Here is a 17,131-nt window from a genome sequence, read left to right as displayed (position 1 = left end):
TAATCAAGTGGAAACACCTGCTAATACAATACAAACACCAGCCATTTGCTAACAAAATGAAAATGGGGTGTCAACAGAAGTCCGTGGGTGGTTTTACATGTCGCGCAGAAGCGCTGGAATCACAAGCATGCGTGTATGGGTGCATGTGTGTTCATGACCATGTGCAAGAGGGAAACTACACAGGGAAACATGGTGCCCACAGATGTTCCTATGTGGGAAATAGGCCCCACCCTGCACTATGTGCCACTCTGCACTCCAAGCACACTGCTACCCTGTCGCTCTGCTTCACGGAACCCATTCCTAAAGGGGGGGGGAGTTGATCCATGATGGCCAAGAATGGCACAGCTGCACCACCTCCTCAGAGGCTTCCCGGTTGCCACAGAGACAAATTAAAAATAAATAAAAAACAAAAATGGGGGAAAATGCCCCATTGCATAAAGCGAGGCTGCACCAACTCAAGAGGGTGTTCCCAGTGTGAATGGGGTTAGGAAGCTGCTCCACTCCCAGGAATGCCCCCCCACGGCGTTGTGGGCTTTCCCTTCTGGGAAATCCTTGCCGGCGTGGCAGGGGGTGGTGGCTCTCGGATGCTGGTACAGGGTCATGCTGGCTCCTAAGGAGCCTCCCCCTCTTCAGGAATGGGCTGCCTGTCTTTCAGCCATGAACGGCAAGTAGCTCGTGATAGTTACAAGAAGAAGAAAAGAATGTTCTGTGTGCCAGTGGACCAGTATGATCGTCGGGGGTTGATTAAGACAAGATGAAGCACCAAGGTCTGTTAGGTATAACAGCCTCACCAAAGATAATTCAGTAATTTTATTTTATTTAGAGTCCCCCTCGGAATGTGAAGCCCTCAACTGTAGTTACTTATCTTAGGCATTAATCCAGCTCTGCCAATCCTATAGGGCAGCAGGATGGAGTCACTGAAACAGCACAGGCAGTTCCAGTTTGCAAATTTTAGCAGTAGCTGGCAGCTCTTTTCCAGCTTAGAAGAACCCACTGTCCATACAGCTGCAGGAGAAGATGAAGAAGAAGAAGAAGAAGAGTTGGTTTTTATATGCTGACTTTCTCTACCACTTAATTCAGTTTTTTCAAGTATTACATTTGGAAATTTGATTCGTGACTTTTATTGCCTTAAAATGCTTTAATATTTAACTATTTTTATATCCTCAGATTCCATAAGTACCAGCAACATTTCATTGAATTTCTGTTTCTTTGATAGTCCACATATAGTTCAATCACATGCGTATTTACATAGGCGTAACCCTCACTAGAGGAGCCCCGTGTTAAGCTGCAGTACTGCTGTCAAAAGCTCTGCTCATGACCTGAGTTCGATCCTAACGGAAGTTGGTTTCAGGCAGCCGGCTCAAGGTTGACTCAGCCTTCCACCCTTTCGAGGTCGGTGAAATGAGTACCCAGCTTGCTGGGGTAAAGGGAAGACGACTGGGGAAGGCACTGGCAAACCACCCCGCAAACAAAGTCTGCCTTGGAAAAGTTAGGATGTGACGTCACCCCATGGGTCAGGAATGACCTGGTGCTTGCACAGGGGACCTTTACTTTTAACCCTCACTAGGCTTGATGGGGCATACTCCCAAGTATCCATGCATAGGATTACAGCCTTAACCTTAGCAGGAGGAGGAAGAAGAGGAAGAAGAAGGTTTTTTTACATGCCGACTTTCTCTACCACTTAAGGGAGACTCAAACTGGCTTACAATCACCTTCCCTTCCCCTCCCCACAACAGACACCCTGTGAGGAAGGTGCGGCTGAGAGAGCTCTAAGAGAGCTGTGACTAGCCCAAGGTCACCCAGCTGGCTTTGTGCGTAGGTGTGGGGAAACCAATCCGGTTCACCAGATTAGCCTCCGACGCTCATGTGGAGGAGTGGGGAATCAAACCTGGTTCCCCAGATCGGACTCCACCACTCCAAACCACCGTTCTTAACCACTACATCACACTGGCTCCCTGCTTTGACACCAGGAACCTTTGTAAAGTGCATTTATACAGATCTCCCCAGAGGGAGAGAGAGAACCACTGCTTAGTGCAAGCACAGTTTGCTGTTTGCCCAGAGGTAACTGATACTCTCTTTGGGAAAGCAGTAAAACTGAAAAGCTGTGATCAATCCACTGGCATGCTACAAGTTTCACAAATACTGCTACAAATAATTATTTTGGTGGCAACCAGGGTTGTCAACTTTGGGTTGGGAAATTCCTGGAGCCCAGGGATGGTGGGGTTTGAGGAAGGAAGGGACCTCAGCAGGGTATAATGCCATACAGACCGCCTTCCAAACCAGTCATTTTCTCCAGTGGAACTGATCTCCGTAGGCAGGATATCAGTTGTAATTCCAGAGATCTTCAGGCTCTGCCTGGAAGTTAGAACCCTAGTTAGTACCATGATTCTGTCTTATCCCTAGGGTTGCCGGCTCTGGGTTGGGAAATAGCTGGAGATTTTGGGGGTGGAGCTTGGGAAAGGAAGGGTTTTCGAAGGGGAGAGACCATAGTAGGCTATAATGCCATAGAGTCTACCCTCCAAAGCAGCCATTTTCTCCAGGTGAACTGATCTCTGTAGTCTGGAGGTCATATGCAATACCAGGAGATCTCCAGGCTCCACCTCAAGTAGGGTTGCCAGGTCCCTCTTCGCTACTGGCAATTCAACGCCACAGAGTCCAATTGCCAAAGCGGCCATTTTCTCTGGGGGAACTGACCTCTATCGGCTGGAGATAGGTTGTAATAGCAGGAGATCTCCAGCTAGTACCTGGAAGTTGGCAACTCTAGCCTCAAGGCTGGCAACACTACTGATCCCCAGTCAAGGAGGCAGCAAGGACTGATTCTGAATATTTCTTTTGTCTGAGGAGATTTTCAGGCACCTTCTATGTTCTAAGTCTAAGAGTCGAACCAAATGAAATGTAGGAAGATCCACAGGCAGATCTTCCTAGCATTTCAAAAAGGAAACTGCGTCAGCGCCAGGCCTTGGACAAATTGGGACCTAGGGTTGCCAATCTCCAGGTAGTTACAATCCAAAAACACACACAGAGTCTGGTTTAAATATAAACCCCAATATACAAGGTAACAACTACATTGCTACAATCTCCACACATGTAGAAAAAACATCAACAATAATGCGTGTGTGTTAAGTGCCGTCAAGTCGCTTCCGACTCATGGCGACCCTATGAATCAAAGTCCTCCAAAATGTTCTATCTTTGACAGCCTTGCTCAGATCTTGCAAATTGAAGGCTGTGGCTTCCTTTATTGAGTCAATCCATCTCTTGTTGGGTCTTCCTCTTTTCCTGCTGCCCTCAACTTTTCCTAGCATGACTGTCTTTTCCAGTGACTCTTGTCGTCTCACGACGTGACCAAAATACGATAGCCTCAGTTTAGTCATTTTGGCTTCTAGGGTCAGTTCAGGCTTGATTTGATCTATAACCCAGTGATTTTTTGGGGGGGACCTAGGGTTGCCAATCTCCAGGTAGTTACAATCCAAAAAAACACACAGAGTCTGGTTTAAATATAAACCCCAATATACAAGGTAACAACTATATTGCTACAATCTCCACACATGTAGAAAAAAACATGTAGAAAAAACACCAACAATAATGAGAGACTACTATTTCCTATAACAGATAAGTATAGTGTAACATACAATATTTCAACAAAGTAATCTTAAATAGGTCCAAAGTTTGTTTTTTGTTTTCTTTCAGATGTCAGGCAGAAGAGGAAGACGATCGTTTCAGTTTTTCTTCAGTTCCTCCTCTGACACCCATCATATACAACAGGGGTGGGGAACCTTTTTCCTGCCAAGGGCCATTTGCTCATTTATAACTTCATTCAGGGGCCATAACCAGGTGTAGATCTCCCAGCGCGGGGGGGGGAGAGGCTAGGGTTGCCAGGTCTCCAGCCACCACCTGGAAGTTGGCAACCACAGGGGAGGCCACACAGAGAAGGCCTGGAGGGCACTCCCACTCCCCCCTCCCTCCCCCCTCCCAGGCGGGAGGGCAGCCAGCGGTGGGCCCTGGGCAAAGGAGGTACCAAGGGGGCGCAGCCCACAGCCGATCCTCAGAGAAGGAAGGAAGGAAAACAGAGAAATGGAGGGAGAGAAAAGGACGGAAGGAGACAGACAAAAAAAGAGACGAGGGAGAGAGGAGGAGAAAGAGTGACAGAAAAAGAGGAAGAGATAAAAGCCTTCACCCCCCACACATACACACACACCCACACACGCCGTCCCCATGCAACCGGGCCCCAGGCTCCCCGTCTCCCCCAACACACATGGCAGCACACGCAGCCACGAGCGACCGGGCCCCAGCCTCTACGCCCTCCTGCCCCCCCACCCGAGTCCACAAAAGGCCCTCCAAGCCCACCGGCCTCTCCACCGGCCTCTCCACCGCCTCCACCCCTCTCCAGGTGGCGAGAGGGGCTTACAGTGTGCCGCAGCGTTCCTGCATGCTGCGACTGTAGGGGGCAGCCTTGGGGGAAGCGTCCCTCCCCCTCCTCTCGCCAACCAACAGTCAATGAGAGGAGGTCCAAAGGGCGCCGCGGCCCCAGGAACACCCTCGGGGAGGGCCGCGCTGTGCTGCGCCTCTGCAGCTGGGCCCTGGAGTTCCCAAGGGCCACTGAAAATGTCCTCGGGGGCCATATACGTTCCTCATCCCTGCCCTATGGGTAGTAACAGTTACCTATAATATAAAAGATTCACAACTATTCATTAATCCATTTCTATTGCCTATTCATATTAACTGATTACATTTTATTAATTGGGAATAACACATCTTATCTGCCTTCCACCGGCTAGTCAGATTTCATGAGAGTTCAGGGTTCCCCTTCAGGATACCTGCCTGTCCTAATCATCCAGTTAGGTATAATTATCCTCAGGTGTATAACATTACCTCTATCCCCTCAGATCCTGTCAGCATTCAATATCAATACATTCAATATGTGTTTTTTTTTATTGTAACTTCATTGTACACAGAAGTGTCTATATTTGCTTGAACCTCCAGGTAGTAGCAGGAGATTGCCTGCTTTTACAACTGATCTCCAGCCGGTAGAGATCAGTTCACCTGGAGAAAATGGCCGCTTTGGCAATTTGAATCTATGGCATTGAAGTCCCTCGCCTCCCCAAACCCCACCCTCCTCAGGTTCTGCCCCCAAAACCTCCCACCGGTGGCGAAGAGGAACCTGGCAACCCTATTGGGACCTCAGTGGCCAAGAGGGAGTAAACGATGGTTTGAAACTGGAATGTCCAACACTGTTAGGATCCCTGGGGGGAAAAAAACTAACCATGGATCTGGGACAATCTAACCGTGGGTCTGGCCTGGGCAGCAGGAGAAATGAGAGGATGCTAGGAAATTGTACCAGATTTTAAAACTAATCTCAGGGCACAGGTTTAGAATGCATGCCTGCAAATAGCCAACACTTGATCAACAAAATAGAAGGCTTTCATTACATGCAATGAATATCACCTGTGCAGGGACACTCACACACACAATTTCCCTGCTTGAGTTATTTTGTAAATGCAGATTTATCCTACATTTGCCAAAAATTTATTCCAGTTAAACAAGGGAGGAACTGTATAGCACCATCTCCTTGGAGCTGCGTACATTTAGGAGTCTGATTTGCATGAAGGACGCTGATATAGCTCAGCAAGTCTGACTCATGGCCAGATCAAATGAATGCAGGAGCTTTGCTCACTCTCCTTATATTTTTAAAGTCACATAATTAATTGCCATGTCTGAACAAAAGTCCAAGCGTCTACAAGTTGTGCTAAGTGGCTGTGAAATCTTGAATTTACCAGCACTGCTGCCGAAATACTTGTTTGGATGTACATTAACGGGCTTGCTGAAGTGTTAGCGCAGAACACTTGTGGCTGTCTGAAAGACTACAGCCAGAGGGAAGAGCAGATGTTAAATGCATTCACGTTGCTGCACATGCTGTCCCCCTATTAAACTCATGGTTGGCTGGCAAGTAAACCCTAGGGCAAGTATCCAACAAATGTGCTAATTGGCATGTCTCCATTTGAAAAGATGGACATCACCCCGAATGCATGCTTACTTGTGAGTTGGAAAGAAGGCAGCCAGGAAAACAGTTGCTAAGTTTTTGCTCCAAGCTAGGTTAATAGGCAATTACAAAGGTGCTAGATCCAGCTTGTTTGAACCCCCAGCAAAGTGCTTAGCCTCAATGAACACATTCTAAGCAATCTGTTGAGGGTTTTTTCTCAATTGTTTTAATACTCTTGGTCAACACATTCTGTACTAATGAGATCAAAACAAGCCATGATACTTCCAGCAATTTACAGAAAGCATATTGGAAAGACAATGTTCATTACTGAGAATCTGATGCAAAGTGAAACTAATAATTAGGCTTGGCATTTTGGCAAACTTTCAGATCAAAATCAGGCTCGCATCCCGCCCCCCAACAGGGCCAACTGAGCTAGCTAGCAGGAAATGTAGCAAAAGTATGCTCTTTTCCTAGCACTTGCCCAATGATAATAAGCATACATTTCCTTTGTGGTAAGAGGTAACACCAAAAAGAATTAAGATTGGACAGCTTTTTTTGTTTGTTTGTTTCATCTAGGCAGTGGTGTTTCTTGGAAGGGCTATAAAACACACTGCATTCAGCTCCTCTCCGTTGAGGATGTGATGGGCAGAGGCGGTGAGGGGAATCAGCTGAGAGACTGAAACTGAAAAGAAACAATGCAATGATGTAACACCATTAGCATTTGAACAGGGAAAAATATACCTCCATTACAAAGCAGTAGGGCATTTCACTATCATACAGCACAAAAAACCTGTTAAGTGAAGGCCACTTATCTAAAACCAGAGGTATAATAGTACTTTTATTTACAGCCATTGGCCAGCATACACAATTCAATACATCCATAATTAAAACAGAAGCAGGAAAAGGGGATCAAGGGTTTATTACATTAATTCAATAACATTTGGAGACTACATAATCTAGACATTCTGATATTTGTTACAAGATCGGCACGCTGCAATTGAGTTTCAGGCCTAAATAATATGCAGTTATTGTCAAAGGCTTTCACGGTCAGAGTTCATTGGTTCTTGTAGGTTATCCAGGCTGTGTGACCGTGGTCTTGATATTTTCTTTCCTGACATTTCGCCAGCAGCTGTGGCAGGCATCTTCAGAGGAGTAACACTGAAGGACAGTGTCTCTCAGTGTCAAAGTGTGTAGGGAGAATAATATATATAGTCAGAAGGGGGTTGGGTTTGAGCTGAGTCATTGTCCTGCAAAAGTATCAAAGGTAATGTGCTAATCATTGTCCTGTAAGTATGAACGTAATGAGCTAATGAGGGTGTGGTATGTTGATGTGGAACCATTGTATCCTGAAGTGATCTGTTAACATGTGGAATCCAAAGCTAATCCGCATGGCTATTGTGGACTGTAGTCTTTGTTAGTCTGGAGGTTTTCAGGACAGGAAGCCAAGCCTTATTCATTCTTAAACTCTCTTCTTTTCTGTTAAACTTGTGCTGATGTTTATGAATTTCAATGGCTTCTCTGTGCAATCTGACAAAATAGTTGGTAGAATTGTCCGGTATTTCAGTGTCTTGGAATAAGACTCTGGCCATTAACGCATGGCCATAATCAAATTTATTTGTCCCTAGTGTATCTCACGTTTTATGTTCCCGCATTCAAAAAATTGAACGCACGGGGACATAAAACAGGGACAAACAAATTCGGCTGCTTTCCCCGCCAGGTAGAAGTCACTGCCCGGCCCTGGCCAGGAAAGCAGTGGCGGCACCTTTTCCTCCCCCACCCCCCTTCTCCCCCTCCAGGCCAGCATTTGAAGCTCACCTCCAAGCAGCCTGCTGCCTGGATCCCCGCTGTCAGAGGGGAAGCGGCGGCAGCCCCTTCCGGAGCGCCAGGTCTGCGCACTTCCCGCCGCCACAAACCTTCACCAGGCAGGCTGCTCGGAGGTGAGCTTCAAATGCCAGTGGGGGGGCAGCACGGGGAGAGGGGGAGAGAGAGGCGGGGGTGGGGGTTAGGGGAGGAACAGGTGCCACCACTGCTGCTCTCCCCGCCGGGGCCGGGTAGTGTCTTCCTCCCGGCAGGGAAAGGAGCTGCCGCCGCTGCTGCCAGGGCCCAGAAGTCTCCCAGTGGGGAGTCGATCCGGGCGCCCGGCACGCATGGGCGAGCTCCTTCCTCTGTTGCGCGACTTTCATGTAAGTCGCAATAACAGGCCGTTAATGCATGGGTGCTTTCTCCCTCTTTTCTCCTGGGAATGCAGCAAATTGGTAAGGTCTCCACGCACGTGCTTTCCACAAGAGAGCGTTGACCCCTCTGCCTTTCGCTACATTCCCGGGATAACTAATTCCTCTGTTATTGCGACTCCCCACCGGGAGACTTCTGGGCCCCGGCAGCAGCGCCGGCGGCTCCTTTCCCTGCTGGGAGGAAGACACTACCCGGCCTCTGCGGGGAGAGCAGCAGCGGCGGCACCTGTTCCTCCCCTAACCCCCCACTCCCGCCTCTCTCCCCCCCTCTTCCCGTGCCGCGCCCCCCCCACTGGCGTTTGAAGCTCACCTCCAAGCAGCCTACCCGGTGAAGGTTTGTGGCGGCGGGAAGTGCACAGACCTGGTGTGCCGGAAGGGGTTGCCGCCGCTTCCCCTCTGACAGCGGGGATCCAGGCAGCAGGCTGCTTGGAGGAGAGCTTCAAACGCCAGCCGGGGGGAGTGAGAGGGGGGGTGGGGTGAGGGGGGGAAGGAAAAGGTGCCGCCGCTGCTTTCCTGGCCAGGGCCGGGCAGTGACTTCTACCTGGAGGGGAAAGAAGCCGGATTTGTTTGTCCCTGTTTTATGTCCCCGTGCGTTCAATTTTTTGAATGCAGGAACATAAAATGTGAGATACACCAGGGACAAATAAATTCGATTATGGCCATGCGTTAATGGCCACCGAGGAATTAGTTCTCCCGGGAATGTAGCGAAAGGCAGAGGGGTCAACGCGCGCTTGTGGAAAGCACGTGCGTGGGGATCTTGCCAATTCACTGCATTCCTGGGAGAAAAGAGGGAGAAAGCACCCATGTGTTAACGGCCTCTGTGTCCTGTTTGGGTCAGCAGCGGCTGAACATGGACTGACCCAAACAGGACACAACAAATAACATGGTTCCTTCTTAAGAAAGGAATTCCCAAATACAAGAAGGATCCCCAAGATCCCATCCATATTTTGATTCTACATGGCTATTACCATACATTCATGGTACATGCCTCAGTAGGGATGCCAGGACCCAATTAGCCCTAGGGTTACCAGGTCCCTCTTCGCCACCGGCAGGAGGTTTTTGGGTGGAGCCTGAGGAGGGCAGTGTTTAGGGAGGGGAGGGACTTCAATGCCATAAAGTCCAATTGCCAAAGTGGCCATTTTCTCCAGGTGAACTGATCTCTGGAGATCAGTTGAAATAGAAGGAGATCTCCAGCTAGTACCTGGAGGCTGGCAACCCTAACTAGCCCCCTTGGGATCCTCCGGAATTACAGCTCATCTCCAGATTACAGAGATCAGTTCCCCTGAAGAAAATGGATGGTTTGGAGGGTGGACTCCATGACATTGTACCCCATTGTTCTCCAAATATCCAGGAGTTTCTGAACCTAGCAACCCTACATCATAGGGAAGCAGCTTCCACAACAGTTGTGCATTGAATACACAATGCACAACAGTTGTGCATTGATATTTTTTTTAATGTGCACATTGACATAATGGTATCTTAGTTAGGAATATTTAGATCCAGGCTGCTAAAAAGGTACAATCAAAAATCATACCTATGCTCTTGTTCTTTCAATTCAGTTATTAAAAGAAAACTATGTTTATATTAAAAGGTTGAAATGCAAAGCAAGATCAGTCTCATAATAGAGCATTTCACACTGAGTCAAACTATTATCACTGAAAAATAAAAGTTAATAATTTCATGTCAAGAACGCCCTCTGTACAAATTTTGGCAAGGGCAATCTGATAGTTTATCACACAAACCAAAGGATCCTGTCAGTCTTCCAAGGAACAGAAGCAATTGATAGTAACGACATGTCGAGCTTGTTCAAACATAAAATGTTAACAACTACAAATTTGCACTTATGGGAAAGCATAGAACAGTAACAAAAGGAAATATAATGGAGGCAGATAAATAAGATTCCCTAAACAATTTGTACTTGGTTTTCTGCTTTTTTTTAAAAAAAAATTTTTGACTGTTAATTTATTTTCCTTCTCTGCTTTCTACAGCTTCTCATTTGAAGAGAAGAAGAAAGTTGCAAATTCATTCTCACAGAGTAACAAAGGAGGATTAAATATTAATTTTCACTTGTCAACTGTGTACGATCTAATTGGATTTAGAATTGAAGGGACAGTTAAAATCCACATTAGCTAAGTGCTTTCTTGAAACTCCATAGCCAGTGTAGTCATAAAAGACTGGATTTGGGAATAAAGTATGTGTTACACTTCAATTGTTATCTTTGCAGATTGTTATACCTCGGTATAATTACTGCAGCCACATGGGCATGACTTGAACTAGTGAAGCAAAGGCCTCAATTCACTAATTAGGCAGGCAGTAAAGGAAAGATGAGTTCTCCTCGCAACTAATACCAAATTTGAAATTCTATATTATCACAACCTTTTGAAATATTACCTGAGACAGCTCTATAGTATGTTCTAGGAGGCTAACAATCCGAGGCTATCGTACTTTGGTCACATTATGAGAAGACAAGAGTCACTGGAAAAGACAATCCTGCCAGGAAAAGTTGAAGGCACCAGGAAAAGAGGAAGACCCAACAATATTGACTCTATAAAGGAAGCCACAGCTCTCAATTTGCAAGACCTGAGCAAGACTGTCAAAGACAGGATGTTTTGGACGACACTGATTCATAGGGTTGCAATGAGTTGGAAGCGACTTGACGGCACTTAACACACACGCACCCAGGTTGCTATCTGTCATCTAAAACATCAAAATGTCTTGATTTTCATGAAAACATATTACTCAAAAAACCTCAACAAATATTAAACTTTAAAATATCAATTATCGTAGTTTTTGTTATTTATCATTACCTTTTAAAACATCCTAGATTTCACTAAACGGGTTCTTTAGATCGTTAACTATTCAGATTGTAAAATAGTTATGATATGTGTCACATATCACATGAGTAATGATCGTAGAAAGGTTGCCATTTCAACTCAAATTCATCTACTGATTTCCTGTTTATCAGGTGAGTTAATCTGGCCATCAGTGCAAAATCTGAAAGTTTATTATTTCACTCTGTAATATCAGGAATTATATTGGACTTCCAGTACCTAGCATAAACAATTCTGGCAGCAGAGATTGCGTATTGATAAAGCTCTTACGCACACAACAATCTGAAGGCCAGTCTGTGAACTGCTTTTGAATGGCAGCTTAGCCCCAAAGCAGCGTAACGCAAAGAAACTCTATTACTTATTCAGAATATTTCTATGCTGTCCTGCTAAAGGCGGCTTACAATTAAAATAATATAACAATATAAAACAGAAAACCATGAAAAACAAACCAATTAAAAAGCCTTTTGTAAATAAACAGCATAAAAACTATTCACAAATTTGACCTCAAATCAGAAGCAGACCATTTTTTAAAAGCTGATAAGACAAAAAACCCTAACTAAGAGTCAAAGTAAAAAGATGTGTTGTGGCCTGGAGCCTAAAAGAGGGCAGCAGGGGAGCTCAAGGGGGAGGGCATTCCAAATGTGAGGGGCCACCACAGAAAATGCCCTGCCTCTAGTCATCGTCAGCCTCACCTCTTACGGCAGGGGACGGAGAGACCAGGGCTTGAAAAAAAGACCTAACTAGTGGGCTGGATAGTATAGGAAGAGATGGTTCTTCACATATCTATAGACCGCCATAGTGTACTGCCAATGCCAAGCCAATAGGGTTGCCAGGTCCCTCTTTGCCACCAGCGAGAGGTTTGGGGGGCAGTATCTGAGGAGGGCGGGGTTTGGGGAGGGGAGGGACTTCAATGCCATAGAATCCAACCACCAAAGCAGCCATTTTCTCCAGGTGAACTGATCTCTATCAGCTGGAGATTGGCAACCCTACAAACCAATGTAAACCTGGTGCTTGTGAAGTACAGGTGGAGAAGTCAGAATTGTGCAACACTAGGAGCATGCCTGGAAATATCACAAGCCTCATTGGGTCTCCCTCCCACCCCATTGGGAACATAGTTCTATGCCAGAGCCACTGCAGCCACACAAAGAGAGCACCTGCCAATCCAAACCTTTTGGAATTGCCTGGAACTAAGGGTGGGAAGTTTAAGAGTCACGCATAGGTCCTTCCCTGACCAGGGAGAGACTATATACTACCCTTGCTGGTTTATTTTCTAACAATCCTCTCCCAGTTGAGAGAAAAAATACATACACCCATCTGGTTCTGTTCTCAGCAATACTGACTTAGGCTTGCTTTAAAACTTTCTGCTGCTACTGATAGACAGTTATCTCAATGACATCAGCAGGGGCCCTGGGTAGGGTCTGAAGGCATGATGCCAGAAACTTGCTGAAGATAAACAGAACCAAGGCACTGCCTGACGGGACAGTGCCTGGGAACCACATTTCTCACCTAGCAGGGCATAAGAGTGTGAGCCATATCCTTAGAACACAAGAACATAAGAAAGGCCCTGCTGGATCAGACCAAGGCCATCAAGTCCAGCAATCTGTTCACACAGTGACCAACCAGTTGCCTCTAGGAAGCCCACAAGCAAGACAACTGCAGCAGCATTATCCTGCCTGTGTTCCACAGGACCTAATATAATAGGCTTGCTCCTCTGGTACTGGAGAGAATAGGTATGCATCATGACAAGTATCCATTTTAACTAGTAGCCATGGATAGCCCTCTCCTCTATGAATATGTCCATTCCCCTCTGAAAGCCTTTCAAGTTGGCAGCCATCACCACATCCTGGGGCAGGGAGTTCTGCAATTTAACTATGTGTTGTGTGAAGAAATACTTCCTTTTGTCTGTTTTGATCCTCTCACCTTCCAGCTTCAGCAGATGACCCCGCGTTCTAGTATTATGAGAGAGGGAGAAAAGCTTCTCCCTGTAAATTCTCTTCATACCATGCATAATTTTATAGACCCCTGTCATGTCTCCCTTTGCTCACCTTTTTAAAAGCTAAACAGCCATAAGCATTTACTATACTATACTATACTTTACTATACTATACTATACTATAGAGCCCTGTGGTGCAGAGTGGTAAACTGCAGTACTGCAGTCAAAAGCTCTGCTCACAACCTGAGTTCAATCCCAAAAGAAGTCAGTTTCAGATAACCAGCTCATGGTTGACTCAGCCTTCCATCCTTACGAGGTCAGTAAAATGAGTATCCAGCTTGTTGGGGGTAAAGTGTAGATGACTGGGGCAAATCAATGGCAAATGACCCCGTAAACATAGTCTGCCTAGTAAACATCAGGATGTGACGTCACTCCGTGGGTCAGTAGTGACCTGGTGCCTGCACAGTGGACTACCTTTACCTTTATATTATTGGGGGAGAGAAGAAGAAATAAGCCTGCTCAGGGCATCAAAAGCTTCAAACAAGACTCATGGAAAGATATTTGAGGGGACAGGTTGACATTTCCAAATTGTTCCCCCTTCTCATGGTCCCCACCCCCAGTCTATTAAATATATACAGCCAAAGAATATTTAACTGTATCACAAAAATGCCTTTAAACAATACCTTCACTGTGTTTTAACATGCCATGAATCAGGCCACTGCTGTCCTAATGCATAGGACTAATTCTTAATTTAAGACTACTGAATCATCTTCATACTGTTATTACACACCAAATTTTAATGCACAAGACAGACAGTGGCGATCTACAGTGATGAGGAAGACACTAACAGTTGCTAAACAAAAGTTATTGTTTTCCATAAACTACCAAGATGTATGTACTGATAATAAAGCCGAGGGATTGTCAAAGTGAACATTCCGTAGATTTGTATGATAAAAAGAGATAACAAACACGCTCTTCTCTAAGGCAAATAATACTTTATCAAAACAAAGGACAGAGGAAAAAATAGTACGTCACCTCTTTTTAAAATTACACAATAAATCTACAATGCTTCATGACTGAGTATTCATTCTGCAGTTCACATTGCTTATGAATATCAGAAGCAATGCTCAGGGAGGATGTGGGAGGTAGGAATTCATCCATTACCCTTTGTGTCTGACCCATGTGACGATTCCTCAGGAACAATTATGCTTCTGGTCTGTTTTCTAGTTCTACATACTTGGTGGGAAGGGGTGGACAGGACACAGGGTTGCCAACCTCCAGGTACTAGCTGGAAATCTCCTGCTGTTAAGACTGATCTTCTGCCAAAAGTGATCAGTTCACCTGAAGAAAATGGCCGCTTTGGCAATTGGACTCTATGGCATTGAAGCCTCTCACCTTCCCAAACCCCGTAGGGTTTCCAGGTCCCTCTTTGCCACCGGTGGGAGGTTTGGGGGGCAGAGCCTGAGGAGGGCGGGGTTTGGGGAGGGACTTCAATGCCACAGAGTCCAATTGCCAAAGCAGCCACTTTCTCCAAGTGAATTGATATCTATTGGCTGGAGATCAGTAATAATAGCAGGAGATCTCCAACTAGTACCTGGAGGGTGGCAACTCTAAAATCCCACCCTCCTCAGGCTTTACCCCAAAAATCTCCAGGTATTTCCCAACCCGGAGCTAGCAACCCTAACAGGACAACCCAGCTTATTCTGTGGAATGTTGGAGAATAATGGAAATATTCTACTGCCCAAGAGCAGGAATTCCACCACCAAACTTACCTGGACCTGTGGAGGCTCCTGGGTGGGTGGTGCAGGCCCTGCTGCAGGCTGGAGCAACTACATCAAGCCCCCAGGGGAAGCTAAGCCCAGAAGCAGGCAAGGAAGGGGCAGGTGGGCCACAATACAAGAAGTCATGGATGAGAAACTCCCTGGGCTGGCCACATCTGCCATGCAGCTCAAAGAGGAGGTGAGGATCAGTCAGCCACTGGGCTATGCCCACAGGCAATCTCACAGATGAGGCTGGCAGCATCCCTGCTAGGGTTGCCAGCTCTGGGATGGGAACAAAGATCAGTTCCCCTGGAGAAAATGGCTGCTTTGGAGGGTGGACTCTATAGCATTATACCCTGCTGAGGTCTTTCCCCTCCCTTAATCCCACCCTTCCCAGGCTCCACCCCTAAAATCTCCAGGCATTTCCCAGCCCAGAACTGGCAACCCTAGATAAACCACACCTTCAGGGGTCTGTACTGTGGAATAAAGAACCTGCCTTAAAGAAGCAGCGACTGGGCTTGTGATATCAAGAACCCATGGGTTCAGTATGGTGTCCCTCTGCCCCCAAAGGGTGCTGCAATGAGGTATGCATGCCAAAAGTACTTCAGGAAAAGGGATGGCAATTGACCTGAGCTGATCCCAATACTAATTGTATTACAGTATATAAGAAAGCAAACACAACAAATACTGTTTTTTAAAAAATGCAGCTTTTGTGCAGTTCAATACACTGAACATCAAGTCTCTGAATTCTTACATTTTTGGACTTCCCAGTGAAGTCTGAAATGGTGCCTCTGATTAATTCTTGAAACTTGTCCATATAGAGAATAAATGGAGGTAGTGCCAAACCACCACCCAACCTCTTAGAATTTGTGAGCAAAGAAATAAAATTTTGGTTCTACTTACCACTGTGAAATTCATAACTTTCAGTATCCAGATTGTCATTGCTAAGTTAACGATCATGGTAACCAACAGCAAGAGGACAAAGAAGTACAGGCACCTCTTTCGCCAGCCATAAATTCCCACTGGATAAAGCTGAGGGTGTTCCGTTCTTGGCAGATTATTTTGCTGTGTTGCCAGTACGTACTGTTCTCGTGTCATCTATTGAAAATGAAAAAAAGCCTTTGATAATTCAAATAAAAATGCAGTTTTTCATCTTATTGCATTACAGCAGCACTCTCGGTGTTTGAATATGAGCCAAACTAGACACCTCCCATAGTCCATTCAGACTGAATGAGCAGTTCCAGTTAGGGTTGCCAGCTCCGGGTTGCAAAATACCTGGAGATTTTTGAGGGGCAGAGCCAGAGGAGGGCTCCTGCTATTACAACTGATCTCCAGCCATTAGAGATCAGTTCACCTGGAGAAAATGGCTGCTTTGGCAATTGGACTCTATGGCGTTGAAGTCCCCCTCTCCCCAAACCCAGCCCTCCTCAGGCTCTGCCCCAAAGAACCCTATATTGTTGAGTCTAAAGTGCTCATTAAGAATGTCCTGTCTTTTCCTATAGTGCACTTATTGAATCTATCTATAGTTTCAACCTTCTCCATCCAATTGTTTTTGACAATATTCCATCTTTATGGACTGACATTGTTTGACATAAATTATCTTCTCAATGAGGAATCCCTGCTAAGCTTCAGAGGATGCTTTCTTTTATAAGTTAAAAAACAACAACAATGTGTCAGTATTTTGTGCTGCTTGTTTCCATCTCAGTTGTTCCAAGGCCATTTAGGAAATAAGGAACATAATGACCAGAGTGTTCAAATGTGCATACAAAAACAGTAAACCTACACCATCCATTAAAAGCAAGCCCATATAAGCACATGCTTGGCTTATGATTGTCCTCAAAGTGGAGGAGAGTCCCACAGCTCTGGCCCACAGCTAGTAGCTAATTTTCTCACAAGAGTCCCATGTTTCATTCCTATGATAAACTAGAGTTGCCAACCTCCAGGTACTATATAAAAAAACACCTCTGTACTGTTACCATAGGTTTAGAAATTAGTACAGGAAATTACTGATATCAACAATGCAAAACAAATTGTATTAAATGCTGGAAGACAAATAATACTGAAGTGCTATATACAAAAGGTGAATGGTCAATGCAATATATACAACAATTTATATAAGTCCATATCATATGTCAAATGATGTCCAAGATGGTGATCATCATGCTGAAGAATAAGATGGAAAGATGGGATACGATCATTTTGAAGTCTTCTTCAGTCCCAATTATATCACCAAGTGTGTATGCACTCCTTTCAATCATGACTCATTGTCTTAACCCACAAGAGGAATTAACAAGTTCCTCATAGGGATACAAGTTGTAGCTGCACAATGACTCTTTGCAATAATCAATAGTTCCAAAGGACTCAAATATGCCAGTGCAAGCTAGGTAAACACAGCGTCT

The 17,131-nt window shown here is 45.6% G+C and overlaps 1 protein-coding gene across 2 annotated transcripts in view; it reads right to left on the bottom strand.

Moving 5' to 3' along the window:
* Positions 1–15,830, bottom strand: part of SGCZ (sarcoglycan zeta) — a 296,102-nt gene extending 280,272 nt beyond the window's left edge. For both annotated transcript variants that reach the window (XM_056855370.1, XM_056855371.1), the window contains exon 1: positions 15,636–15,830. In XM_056855370.1, the coding sequence (XP_056711348.1) occupies positions 15,636–15,830 (195 nt within the window). The remainder of the gene's footprint in view (positions 1–15,635) is intronic.
* Between the last annotated feature and the right edge of the window lie 1,301 nt (positions 15,831–17,131).

This window comes from Euleptes europaea, chromosome 9, assembly GCF_029931775.1.
Source record: "Euleptes europaea isolate rEulEur1 chromosome 9, rEulEur1.hap1, whole genome shotgun sequence".
Taxonomy (NCBI): Eukaryota; Metazoa; Chordata; class Lepidosauria; order Squamata; family Sphaerodactylidae; genus Euleptes; species Euleptes europaea.
The sequence above is the reverse complement of the archived record's forward strand: the minus strand, read 5'-3'. Positions and strand labels throughout refer to the sequence as shown.